The sequence below is a fragment of the Echeneis naucrates genome, chromosome 1 (genome assembly GCF_900963305.1).
Source record: "Echeneis naucrates chromosome 1, fEcheNa1.1, whole genome shotgun sequence".
Lineage (NCBI taxonomy): Eukaryota > Metazoa > Chordata > Actinopteri > Carangiformes > Echeneidae > Echeneis > Echeneis naucrates.
The window spans coordinates 18,776,101-18,790,488 of NC_042511.1; the positions used below are offsets into that span (position 1 = coordinate 18,776,101).

General features: G+C 38.4%; 1 protein-coding gene across 1 annotated transcript in view; it reads right to left on the minus strand.

Moving 5' to 3' along the window:
• gstcd (glutathione S-transferase, C-terminal domain containing) overlaps window positions 1–14,388 on the minus strand; it is a 50,507-nt gene that overhangs the window by 4,166 nt on the left and 31,953 nt on the right. The window contains exons 5-9 of the mRNA XM_029512595.1: window positions 10,107–10,222; window positions 9,718–9,762; window positions 9,159–9,287; window positions 4,964–5,097; window positions 1,844–1,874 (exon numbers count right to left, since the gene is read on the minus strand). Of these exons, the coding sequence (XP_029368455.1) occupies window positions 1,844–1,874; window positions 4,964–5,097; window positions 9,159–9,287; window positions 9,718–9,762; window positions 10,107–10,222 (455 nt within the window). The remainder of the gene's footprint in view (window positions 1–1,843; window positions 1,875–4,963; window positions 5,098–9,158; window positions 9,288–9,717; window positions 9,763–10,106; window positions 10,223–14,388) is intronic.

A 14,388-nucleotide genomic window follows, 5' to 3' on the forward strand; every position in this document is an offset into this window, starting at 1 on the left:
ACGTTCTCAAACCAAACATCATTCAATATTTTTTTAAACCAGCAAATTGGCATCAAATGACATCCCACCAACCTAAACTGTGAAGAATCTCCTTTAAAATTGAAAATACTGCATTTACATGGTGAGTTTTACATCAACGACATTGTATGTTCGTACGATCCTTTTCACAAGCTCATCCCTGTAAATCTCTACAAAAATTGTTCGAACCATGGTTTTCATTTCGCAATGGATCCCTACACAACTGACACAATAGAACACTTAGTCATCTCTAACCCGCTTCATTAATTCATTCTTTTCCTGTTTTAAAGGGCCTATGCTGAATGTGAGGCCACTGAGGGGGCGTTGAACGTTAGTGCTGAGCACCAATATATCACATTGTTTCCCCCTTTATTCCAGCATTTGTCCATGTGCTGTCATTGTCTTTCACTACTGTAGGTCTGGGAGAAAATAAAACATTGCAGTACAGCTTTTATATCTTCAAGTACCAGCTGGAGTGCAGAGACACAGGAAACAGCGGAGTTGTGTATACTGGGGCCAGATGAATGGCAAATACCAGACACGAATGTTGAAAGCAAAAACCATAGGGGGAAGCAGGGGAGATTTAGAGCTCAGGTTTAAAATGGCAGATAATGTGAGCACTGCTTTATAGAGAACAAAGATTTATCCTGCGCTGTGATGACATGATTAGCTTCTTATTTCGAAACAAAAAATATGTACAGCTGGGATTACTTTTCCTCACTGGGCCTTTGGACAAACAATAGACCAATTGCAGGGCAGTATCAGAGAACAATACAATTGCCAAGTGTCTTGTGTATAACAGGTAATCTTCTGTCTCAAGCCATGTGTGTAAGTACGTGTTTCTTCTACTGTGCAAGAGAAAAGCATTTAGAGGTGGTCTGATGTTATGGCATGTCAACTCCTGAGGTTGTTATGGCTGGGATCTGAAGCAACTTTTTGTACAGATTCTCACCAGAGGCCCTGACAGGTCCTATACATCATCGTGGGATGGGCATTCCCAGAGCACAGTGCTGTGTCTGTGCTGAGCGATAAGGGATTGAAGCCCAGAGGGCTCAAGCCTCCCTCTTGTAACTCTGTGGAGAATCTTTGTTCCCAAGACAGGGATGGACCCAGAGATGTCATTCATTTATTTCAAAAGAAATAAAATTGAATTTAAAAAGCAAAGAAAGTAGCATTACAAAAACAAGCGGAGGAAACTAAACTAAATTAAACAAAATAGACTTGACATTTTTAATGTTTTTAGATTTTTGGTACATTCCCCAGTCAAGTCTTCATGATTAAAACTTATTAACAATGTTTGTGGATTAAGTCGAAAAATTATTTTCTGCATTTATTGGTACTTTGGTACAAACTAGTTTAAAAAAACATAGTTGCTCAGAATTTACAGAAAGCTTGGCGATGGATTTACAAATAGCTGGGGCTGCCCAGTCCAGGTAGGTGTCTGCCTGTCAGTTTGGCTCTCTGCTGTTAAAACATTTCTCTGAATCCTGTCTGTTTGCTGGGCTTGGTGTCGACAGTTGTAGTATGAGTGAGCACTTTCACCCTTTTTCAGGTCATTGCACATATGGAACTATAACTTTGAAACTGAATGTCTCTGATTCGACTATGCTTCTGCTAAACAAGTGAATCAAACTCATATACTATCGCAGAAGAAAAACACGCCTCACTGAGCTGTAGCAGTGTACACAAGACTCTGAATATAATGTGTGAAACAATGTCATGGCTCACAAATGTGTCTTTTGCTGATTTGCCACAATGTTTTATACTTCATTTTTACCTGAGTACGAATGAATAATAAATGGAATTCAGGGGTGTAATAACATACCTTATTAGTCAGAGTCTCTTGGAAGCCTTTGCTGTAAAAACAGAAAAAAAGAAGAGACTTAAATGTGAAAAATGCGGTTAGTGAGATACGGATGCAGATGTGAAAGGTATCACTACACTTGTATGCCACATTTTTACTTGCTTGGTTCTGAGGTGGAAATGTAGTTTTTTCAGAAGTATCATTTTCCAAAGAAACTAATAATATGCAGTTACATAGATATATATATAAAATGCACAGTCTCTACCTGGCTCTCTGGGAGAGAACACTTCTAATAAAGACTGGGCTTGTGCTGTAACTTGGAAAACAGGCAGTTTGTTTGTGATGGTTAAACTAAGTGGGATAATAGTTGAAGTTAATTAAAAATCAAAATGAGGAGGATCAAAGGTCAATCAAGTCACATGGAGAGTGACTAAGTGTTAAGTTTAACTCACGCGGTTAAGACCTTGATTAATAAAAATAGGCAGTTTAGTTTTGCAGCTCCTAAAAACATGTGAATGGTCAGGAATGTGCAAAATATTCACGAGTACCTGGAACAAGACCTGAGGGGGAAAACACTAAAAGTAGCAAAGATAGGGATTGACACAGTCGAGTGCGAAGGCCCCTCTCACATACTGCCCTCCAGACACATGGCTTCTTGTTGTCCACTGTAGCTGTAAGGCCTATTTTTTTTGTCATTTTTAACACATAAGCAAAAGTGGGAAAAGGAAAAACTACGTTTGTCAAAAAAAAAAACCTCCTAAATTTTTATACTGTACACTGAGGATACTCCCCAGGCACAATTTTAGGGTCAGTCATGCCACAGACACAGAAAATACTCTTTATTTGTAGGAAGGTGGTCCCCAGAAACAATATATCACAACCTGACACATAGTAAAAGTCAACAATTTAACTGCTGCATCATGCTGGGTTACAAGCTGTGGTGAAAAATAAGAAACATTTGTTAAACTGGAGGCAACAATGAACTGACCAGTAGACTCCCTTATGTTCTTAAGCTGCTGCTGCTCAGCTGCTTTATGGCTGTTCTAAACAGCATGCCACTTATTTTCACTGTCATGTACACGTCTCTCTGATACACATCGACTTTAATTGACACATGCCACTGCTAATTATGGTATGCCAATGCGGTGGGTGGCCTTTAAATGTCTTATCATTCTTATTGACTGACAAATAGCACAGGTGGCGTGGCAACATTTGTCTGAATCTCGTCTAACTTCTCGTCTTGAGTTTGTCAAGAAAAGCACCTTGATCTTTACTTCTTGCTTTGACATATGGAGCTAGAATTTTTATTATTGGTTCTAGCAGAATTTTGCTACGGGGATTGATAAAATATTTCTGATTCTCATTCTTCAACTACTAGCCAGCACCCAATAATTGAGCATATGTATCTAAGAAGAGGGGTAGTTATCAGGGACTCTTGGATGGGTTTATCAAGATGAAAATCACAGTACTTTTAATATAAGAGTGACAAATTTTAGAAGATGACTCTCCTACAGTATGTATGTACGTACGTACGTACAGTATGTTTACAGTACGCAGTGCTGAGCAAATGTTTTGGGTATCTTACATATTTATTTTTATATCCATCACATGACAGTCAGTCAAGGACTCATTTTTGAGATATGCTCCAAGACGCTACCTACAGCAATTAATTCAACATCAATCAAGATGTATTAGTAAAACAAAATCTCATGTCATTAGGATGAAACCCAAGAAACATGAACATGAAATCAAACACAACATGACCCCTCTCTTTCGATGTTCGCTGTATATCTCAGTTTTTATGACTCTTGCTTTAATGCCATATGCTGATCTTAATCAATGGCAGGTCACAGCTGTGGCACATGAAAATCAGATGTCACTGTTCTTCTATTGCAACATACCAGCCCGTCCTTGCATATGACAATCTCCCATACCACGGCAGTCATTGTGGCATACGGTAGAAAAATGCCACAAGACTATCACTTTTGTTACACCAATAGATTTCACTGCTGGAACTGCCAAAAATGTTGAGATCAAATTTCAATTGAAACTTACAATGTCCCAATAACGACAGAGTAAAAAATCGATTGAATGAGTTCAGTAATGAGTTCAGAGTTACAAACTCTGAAAGTCAAAATGGAGGCCATTTCTCACATTTCTATTACAAAACAGGAGCTGGCTTAAAAATAAAAATGCGCAGTTTTGATGGATGAATGAGGAAAAGAAGGACTCGGCAGAGAGAGAGAGAGAGTGGTGATGAACTGTAGTTAAATGAGGGTTGAAACCTAAAAACTACTTTGTAAAATACTTCTCACTCAGGCACATAATACAATTTTGCTCGTTGCTTGCCGTTTTTGGAGAATTACTTTTTGCACCAAATATTGTTATGTGTATGATATCCCAACTAGTTCACCCAATAGGTCCCACCTTTTGCACAACTTAGTCCGATCAGTCTTACTGCCAAAACCACAGCCCCAATGTGAATCGTGTCTCATTTTGAAGCTGATCACAGTCTCTTGGTGACTACACAGCTGTTGTTTTTTTTTTCTAGCCTTCATGATCCAGAAGGTGTTTTAGCGATATACCACCTTGTTGTAATGGTTCATACCATAACATTAGTTAACAGGGTGCTGCTATGGAAACAGGATCAATGCCATAAAAGTACAGCCCTCTTTCCACTTCTCCTTCTCTGTGTTCCTCTCTAGTCAAACAGCATCACATTTTTGTGGTTAACTCCGTAATACCATGTGGAATGATACGATTCAGATAAATGTTGAATTTCTTTTCTGTTCCTTCAACTGTATTTTCCTGTGACTCCATAATATCCATTACAGCCTCTACATACAGACCTTCGTTCTATACTGTTGATAGAGAAGGGCTGAGATTAAAAAGGTTAAAAAACTGCTGCCTCACACGGTCACTGGCGATGATAAGAGATGGAAGGTGAACAAAAAGCAATGACATGATATACTGATAGTGTCTATTTGTAAGAGAGGGAGTGAGAGAATCAGCGTGAAGAAGAGAAACCACTGGGAGAGAAGAGGGGGAGGCGTAGGGATGCAGGGTGTGATCTAAAAAAACAGCATTTTAGAAGCAGGAATTGTATAGAGTTGCTGCTGGACAGAGGCACGGCTCTCAAACCTCTTGGGGAAGGTGAAATTAACGGCATTTTGGATGAAGCCATAGCAACAGGGACTGATGACGAAGGCGGCTCTGGCCTGAATGCAATGCTCCATCACCATGTCAGTTGCAACGCCGCAGGCATGGAGTGCCACCTGCGGGGGGGGGGAGAAAAAGAAGTTTATTTTCACTTATAAATTATGGGTCTTTCTGAGAGCCTTCTTTGTCAAGCAGAAAAACCAAAACCCAGAGCACCTGAGAGCATGCATTAGGTTTCATTGATTATGTCAATGGCTGTTGCTACTGAATACATCTCTGCTCTCAAAGGTTCTGATTCGGGTTGTTAGAGCAAATAAAACGTATTAAAACTTTGGGAGTGTAGGCACGGATTCTCATTGAGTGGGTAAACCTGGTGGTGAATGCTTAGTTGTGCATTAATATTGGTGTGCGTTTATACTGGATGGCAGAAAGGGACTAAAACACCCAACATTGTCTGTGTTCCTGCCGTCCCTCTCCCCAAGGCCGTTAGTGAAAAGATATTATGACCCTTCAAGAGCAACACATTTGCAGTGGTACAAGAGATGATTTTTACTTAAATAAAAATACAATACAATACGTAAATACATGTATACAAAGGTGAAAATACACAGTGTGTACTTGAAAAAAGATTTTTCTCATCACAGTGAAGACCTCCACGCGGAAATATGAGCTGTTTAATCTGTTAGTGTTCATCAGTGTTTGAGAATATTTTGGTGCCCTTCAGAAAGATGTGCATTTATTTAAATGTGAATGAGAGTGTACACATGAAAGAACAACCAGGAAGTACTGTTTCACTTTGACACCCAATTTTCTCTCCTGCATTTATTCATGGCATCAAGGAAAAAGTGTTACATCCCTGCAACTGCATGTTTCAGGCTGATGATTAGAAGGAGGACTTTCTATCAAAGATAGCGCGATGTGACATCCCCCATATCTAAGGCAAAAATAATTAGCAAAGTAACACCATCAGTCTTACCCAGCTACTTAATGTTGTACATTAGTCATGCTGTGGTAAAGTCTAATTAGATTTTACAACCTTTAACCTTAATTTCAAGGGCACAAAGCCACTCAACCAAAACAGATGCACATAAATAAAATAAAACATTCTGATATGTTGTGATAGCTAATCATGCATTTCCAATTCTTAATACAGACAGATTTCTTACCAAGCCTATTTATGTCTGTTTAAACTTGATTCATAGAGGATTGCCTCAACCAAATATGTTCTGTGTGGTGCTAGACAAAAATGCAAAATGGGAGATGGGTTTGAAAGCCAGGCTGATTTAAAGCAACAACATAGGCATACAGTAGAGTATTTTTTACATTACCTACTAAATTTTACCTCAGAAGAAATATTTTACTGGAAGATGAATTCGTAAATTTATATGCATCCAACAAAAGACTGAGAGTGTCTGTATTAATTTGCCTTTAAGGGAGCAGAAAAGCTGTTTGTCTGTATTTCTCTCTCAATAATCACATCACAGACATAATAGGACGCCATTATTCGTAGTTTTTCAAGTAATTACATCCTTCTGCTGTCCTGAGACAGACTGTTTTCCTCAAGTGCAGCTTACTAATACACTACTCAATCAAAATCAGTTGTGTGTGCCACAATATTGCAGAGTAGAGTGGTGCAGTTGTTCTCTAAGCTTTGGCTGCTTTTCTCTCTCTTGGAGTTTTCGACGTTCTGTTTACGTTTGTTGTGCTTATGTTGTTATATGAAACTTAATTTTAAATGATGATAGAAGAAAAGCATGCATCATCTCCAAAAGCCTCATGTCAGCAGAACCTCAAAAACTCAGCACTGCTCTTTTCTACAGTATCTACAATATTTGTGCCTAGATCTTTGCAAGTGTAAGTGTATTTGTGTGAAACAGACTAGAATAAATAAATTATATGAAATCAAAGTAGACGCAATGGTGCATTTTACAGTTTTAATTCTTAAGTTTACAAAATAAAAAGGTGAGACGATAAAAGCTGCATTCCTTGAGTCAGTTTTGGATTAAAATCTGATAAAGACTTAATTGAACTGATCAATACCCATTTTTACGTGAGGCTTAAAGCAACAACAGTGAGTGCAACTTTCTTCTTAAAAAAAAAGAAAAAAAGGCAAGTGAAATAATTAATTGCGAACACTCAGACCCTCACACAGAACCAATAATAGACCCGGGTCTGATAAAATCCCAAACAGTTTCAATCTGCTGCCTCTGAGGTCCATTGCCTCAATGTCGGGAGAAATTCCAAAATCAAATACACTTCATGGACAGACATATTCTGACACCAGCCTAATACCTATTCTATATGAAGGAAAAGCAGACACCAACTAAGAATAGGGACACCTCATCTTAATTAACCTGATTAAATGGCCATGACTAAAAATGGCCCCATGTATAATACATAATAGGATTTAATTCAGTCTGATTTGTGGCCCTTTCACATGGCAGTATCCATGCCATGCAACTGGAAGCTTGTGAGGCAACAGCCGAGACTGCATAAATGCTAAGAGATTAATCTCAAGCAATACAGAAAAGGACAAACATATGCACTGGTTTCAAATGAAATGAAAAATAAATATGTGTGAGTGTGTGTGTGCGCGCGCAAATGCCCATATATGGAGAAAAGAGTAAGCGGTGCTGTTTGTGCATTGACAAGTGGTACAGGTCTCAGTAGAGTGACCCTGGTGCAACAATAGCTACTTCTAATTACAGCAGGAATGTATATATCATAGTTTGTCCTGGAGAGGATTTGAAGAAGGCTACTGGCACAGCTGGCTTGTATGAAATTGGGCTATGACACATTTCAGGAAGATCGATCTCCCTGACAGGTTTTGGGGAAGTCTCTAACCTAAGATGTAAATAAAGAGCATCATCAAGAGTGATGATATTTGAGATTTTAAGAGAAAGAAACAGGATCCAGATGCATGTTTGTGAACGGTGGAGGTTTGATGACTTCTTTTTTAAATCCCAAGATTTGTTTTTGTGTGGCACATCCAGATTCAAACAGCCTATAAACAACCAGCGTTAAGAGCCAATTTTCTCTAAATTGATAGTAATTATCTATTTGAGAAGTCAAGAACTCAACAGATGAAAGTGGGTGTTTTAAATAGGACCAGCGAGGGTTTTGACTTCCAGTTAGAGCTAAATATCAGTTTGCTTCAGCTCAATTAAGCATAGCATTTGAAAGCTAGTAAAATATTTAATCTGTTGTAGTAGGTAGCTTTGCAATATTAATCACATTTACTGAGCCGGCTCTTTAAGCTTCACAGACACAAACAGGAACAACTGCAATCGACAGGTATACACACACACACACACACACACACATATATACATATATATAAGTAGTAGTAAATATATAAGTAGCACAAAGGTGGCTTCCAAAGGCTTTCCAAAGATTACATTCTCCTCTCCAAAGATAGCTTTAATAAGAAAATAAGGTTTTAAGATCTTGGCCAAATGTTTCCGACAGTAAACCTTTAGTATCTTTGGATTGCAGAATTTTACAGTAAACAAGTGCAAACAGACAACTGAGCTATCAGTATTTCTCATTCAAGAGATTCTTTAACTGCGCCATTACCTTTGCTGATTAATGTCCGACTAAAACAGCATTTTGCCGTTGTACTAATTGGAGATGGGACAGACACAAACACTGCTTGACTGAAGTGCGTAGCACTAACAGGCTTCTGATTTTACCTCTCTGAAATGTATAAATATTGTATGACTAAAAATACAATCTTCAGACACCTCGCAATAAAGTTGTGATTCGTAGCAGAGTGAGAAATCACACCTTTGTGGTATTATTCGTAGGAGTTTGCCTCTCACTTTCGATCTATCACCTGAAACAATAAACACTCTTCTGGTTTAATTGTTATCATTTATGACATTTAACTTCCAAGCCAAAAGATTGTGCATGCGCACTATTAAGAGTCCATAAAATGTGAAATGAAAGCCAATAACGTATACTCCTTTCAAAGCAATACTTAGTTTAACACTGAAACTCCATTTTGACATCTTAGATACGTTATGGTACATGGAGCAGGATAAATACTGTTCCTCAATAATCGAGTTACATGAAATGGGTACCAAATTGTCCACAAAATCTGAGACTCAATAAACAGCTGGAAACAAAACTGGTTTAAAGTCACATTTGCTTGCACAGTGTCAGCGGCGTTACTCACTCCGATATGGAAAGGCCCAATGAAGTAATCCAGATTGGCTTGAATGAAGCCAATGTTTTTCAGATCGAGCTCTGTGCTGCGACTCTGGGCCCTGACCAGTGACTCTTCTTTGTTCTCTATGAGGATGACCTTTAATAAATACAGAGAAAAAAACTTAACACATCTGCATGTAGTTTCTGCTTTTTCAGGAATCTGGACCACCTGGAATGAAGAAGTTGCTGTATACCGACCCTTCTCTGTCTCTCTCTCTCTGATAAACCTAACCCTTTTTTTAAAAATCACAATCAAAGCAAGAATATACTAAAAATACCATAAAAAGGATGGCAACATATAAAAAAGCTCAAATGCTGAAAATTAACAATTAACTCAGACTTCAATGCGGAGGCTGTTTCTAAGATAGTAAATACAATAATATCCTGTATTCTATTGCAACATTATGGATGCCATAAATGCAATACAACTGCATCATTAGACAAAAAAAATCACTTTATGAATATTAGTTTACTTACTGGTTGAGCTCTTTATATTTTTGTCTTCTGTTTACATACTCATACTTTACCTGGCAATCTGGAAGCATGTGAGCTAGAGCAATCCCCACATGGCCCTGAAAGACAGCAGGGATTTTTTCTTTTTTAAGATATGAGGAAAGACATACACAAAGGGAAAACAGCACACATCAAACAGCAACAGTTATGATTAGAGTTGCCTTTCCCAACCAGGTATTGACCTACTCGCTGTGCAGAGCTTCCACTCACTGCGTGCATCTTCATAAGTGCAATTACCAGTCCGGTATGTGCACTGGGCAAAAACAATGTGTATTGAAAGAGCAAAGGAATATATGAGAAGTAGTCCCTTTCCTGCTAACAGAGCAGCAGTGGGATGCACCCCAAGGTCAAGGGCTGTGATAAGTATATATGCAAAGCCGGACTGATGGATAAGAATACGTACTGTTCCACTGCAGAAATCCACAATGGTGTATCCCGGCCGGGCTAGATCTATAACCATGGCAACCAAGTTATTCAGCTGTTGCCTCTTCCTGACAGCACGGATATTTGACATTTTCCCTGCAAAAGAGAACAGTGTGTCTGAGCAGCACATGGAAAAACAACTAGCTTTCACAGGTGGTTACTCCGAAAACTCTACAAACTCTACAAAACAGTCTGTTTTGTAGCTTTGTTGGTTTGAGTCAAGAATGATTCAATAACACAGACTAGAATGCCGGAATACCAATTTCTCATTATTCATGTATTTAATGCCTTTTTGCCCCCTTCACTTCCCTTCAGCACAACTGCTCAAATCTTGATTTATAACTAGACATTACAGGTAATGGTTATAGCACACAGATGAAAAGGCCTTGTGTTCGTCACCAACATATTTTGCGGCAATTGCCAACTAGAGAGTGCAAACAACCTTACATCAAAGGCAAACCTCAAAGAGAAAATCATGTATCCTTCTTGTTGGCAGCACAGCTTTCTCTGTGCTGTGTGAGCAGTATACACCCCATTAACTCAAAGCACTTTTCAGTCTCCCGCATCTTCGTCTCCCATCATCTAGCATGCTGCATCAGCGGTGAGCTGTTGACATGCTGCAACACAACACTCTCTGGTCCATAAATCCAGAGTGACAAGTGCTTCATTTACTCCTGAGTCACACCCTCATAGCCACACAACTGGAACAACAGAAAAATATTTTTCTGTACTATTCTGTGTGCACAATTTAGTACAGAAAAACACAGGAGGAGCAAAACAGAAAATAGATGGTGAATTTAAGTACATAGAAACAGTACAGGGGGGATGATATTGACAAGAGTCTTCATTTCGAATAGTAATTTACATGACTCCAGACACGACTATACAATACAGTCCTTTTAATGAAGCTTAACACACTAGATTATAATAGCTTTTTTTGCTTGTACACACAGTTTTAAGGGTAATACGTTTTGTTTAGGAAATACCTTCACACTTTTAATTCTAATATTTAATTAGTTGTTCATGAGTGTTTCTTTGGAAGCAAGACAGTGCGTGAGGCCAGACAGGTGTTAAGAAATGATTGCACATATATATCAGACACACAAATTTTCAGCGCAGAGGGACTGAGGTCAGTTACACGTGTCATAACAAAACAAAACTTGAGTGCTAATGCCATGCGGTCCTTGAACAAAGAAGTGAATGAATAGATTTTACAGTCTGTAAATTGTGTGAGTGCTTGATGAATGTTTGGCACACGGTTAAAGGTCAAAGCCATAAGCAAAACAAAGCTGAGTGGGTGGCAGCAGAAGAGCTAACCTTACGCGGGCCGACCTCTTCTTTTGTCTTTGCCCTTTTTTTTTTTCTTTTGATACGGGTACAGGGAAAAAAGTTTGAGAAAGGTCTTTAAAGTTCAGACCCTCAGTCAGCTTAATTGCATCATATTCCCACACTTTCAGATGAATATCATGGAGTAAGGGTCAAACAGAGAGGTCAGAGATAAACAAGCTGGGAAAAGAAAAACAGTAGTGGAAAAGCACAACAGAAAACACCTTTCCTTCTTTCAGATAGTTTACTTACTAAGTGAAGAATAATTTCAAATTTTCTTGTGATATGATTTACTTTGAATGGTATTGCTGACATCTGACATATAAACGGTTTTATCTACATTTTGTTTATTTCAGGAAGTTCCTTGGCATTCTTGGAAAAGGGGCAGGGAAACAATGCAAATTTCATTAAAGTAAAAAATGGTTATAGTTTTATCTTTTATCATTATCACGACAACTGACATCAATCCCCAAAGGTAATGTCCTTATAAAATTGTTACGACAATAGCGGTTTTATAGAGGCTATCTTTCTGCTGGCTGAATATGTGAATAAACTGTGCTGCTGATAAATGAAGAGCTTGACCGTCTGTCTCTTGTTCTCTGACTGAAAATGACACACCAGTAAATAACATCAGAATTTTTCCGTTTTGCCCTGAGACAGAAAAGAAAACTGGTCACATGATAACAGACAGGTGAACATGGCGTTTTAGTGAGATTGGCTCACCATATCCGAAAGACTTTATTTTAAAACAGCTCAAATCTGGCAGTATTTGACAAGAATATATCGGACTGTATTATCCAAAACGGATGAATAAATGTTGGGTAACAAGACAGACAACCAAAACCAAGAAATTAAAGAAAACAGATATGAGTGCAGCGGAGACACACCTGTCTGACAGAGACGCGGATGAGGAAACTCCAGTGTGGGCAAAATGTTTGATAAGCGCTTTCAAAAGCCATCAGTCTTCAATGGATACCAAACTTGAAGAGATTAACTCAGCAATCAAAACCCTCTCCAAAGACTTTAACGCAGTTAAGCAGAGTCGCCAATTCGGAACAACGCATAAACAATTTTGAGGAGGATTTTGGAAAAGAGAATACCCTGCTTAAAGAACTATCCAAGAAAGTTTCAGCACTCTACCAGTTGGTTGACGACCTTGAATCACACAGTAGGAGAAATAACATCAGAATAATAGGCCTGAAAGCGGATGATCTGATGGGGATGCTGGGCTGTGTATTTCAACTCATACTGGGAGAGAGTGCACCAGGATTTTCGGCCTCGGCCAGATCCAGGGGATTCACCTCACAACATCATTGTGCGTCTACTGAGCTGCCCGCTTGGTTGTAACCATGGATGGAGAAAATATTACTTACAACAACCCTGAACTGGTACGGACGGAGCTGCAGAAGCGGCTGCAGAACCCTCCCAGTACCAGCGCACCCAGAGCCGGCCCGGGATGACTTTGTGAGTTCATGACAGAGAATGATCCCCCTTCTTTTGTTTACTGACATGACATAGATTTTTGTGACCTCGATCAGTTTAATATTTGAAATCAATTTAGGGCCAGTAAATAATGGGGACGTTTTCTTTTTTTTTTTTTGTTTGTAACTATCGTGTGTCAGAAAACATAGGCTGCAAACCGAAGAATAAACCCAATTTTAATAGGTCCTCTTTCAGTATTTTGGCTGTTTTGGATAGTAAGTTTGCAGTAGTGATTTCTCATTTAGGCATAGTCTATCTAGTCTACTTTTTGAGTGTCTTCTTTGTATGAAATCGAAATGGACATGGTCTGGTTATCAATCATACTGCACCTATACCCGACTATCACAGACTGAAGATGATTTGGACTTTCATCTTATTGTTAATTATGTTTAATCTACTTTTTGTGTTGTCACCATGTTATTTATGTTTTATAGGTCTTCGTGTGTTCCCCCCCTCTTATTGGTAGTGCATGCTCCTCAACTACTTCAAAATGAGTTTCCTCCTATTAAATCTATTAAATATTCTTAAAGGCTATGAATAAAATTAAAGTCATTTCTTGGAATATAAATGGAATACAAAATCCAGTGAAAAGATTCACAGATAAGAAGGGAAGATGGGTGATGGTCTCAGGATTACTGGAGAACAATGACATTGTTTTGGTGAATCTATATGCTCCAAATCTGGGACAGAACAGCTTATTGTCCTTAATTAATGTGTTGCTAACTCAGTTTAAAAATATACCACTATTCGTGGGAGGGGATTTTAATTTGGTAAGCTATGCATTAATGGACCATTCAAGTCCACCACTACCAGCAGACAAATCTCTCTCTCTTGCTTTTAAAGAACTACTAGAAACACAATCAATAATACATGTATGGCGCTTATATGTCACTTGTATGGCGCATGGCTACAAAAGCAAGAGAATATGGATTTTACTCAAAGACTCACAACTCCTATTCTCGAATTGACTATCTCCTATTATCAAACTCTTTATTGACTAATGTTGCAGACGCTACAATTCGTAATCTCCTTGTCTCCTTGTCTCAGATCATGCCTCAAGTCTAAACAATGTAGTTTTAACAACTTATTGTTAAAAGATTAATACATTAATTAAAAAGAACATCAAACAATTTAAACAATTTGAAATAAATATAAACCCGAGAACCTCTAGTTCAACAGTCTGGAAGGCATTCAAAGCTACCTCTTGGGAATGGATCAATGCAAGTTAGGCATCGTATAAAAATAAGGGCAAATTGTGGAGAAAAACTGAAATGACATCTAAGCTTAAAGATCTGGAGTTAAAACATATGAGAGACCCATTGACTATTTCTTTAAAACATGAATTACTTTTGACAAGGGCTGAGGCACAAGCAAAGTTACATGAAGAGTCTGCTTTTTCATTATATAAATTAAGAAGGTCACATTATGAAGACAGCGAAAAGGCAGGGAAGATG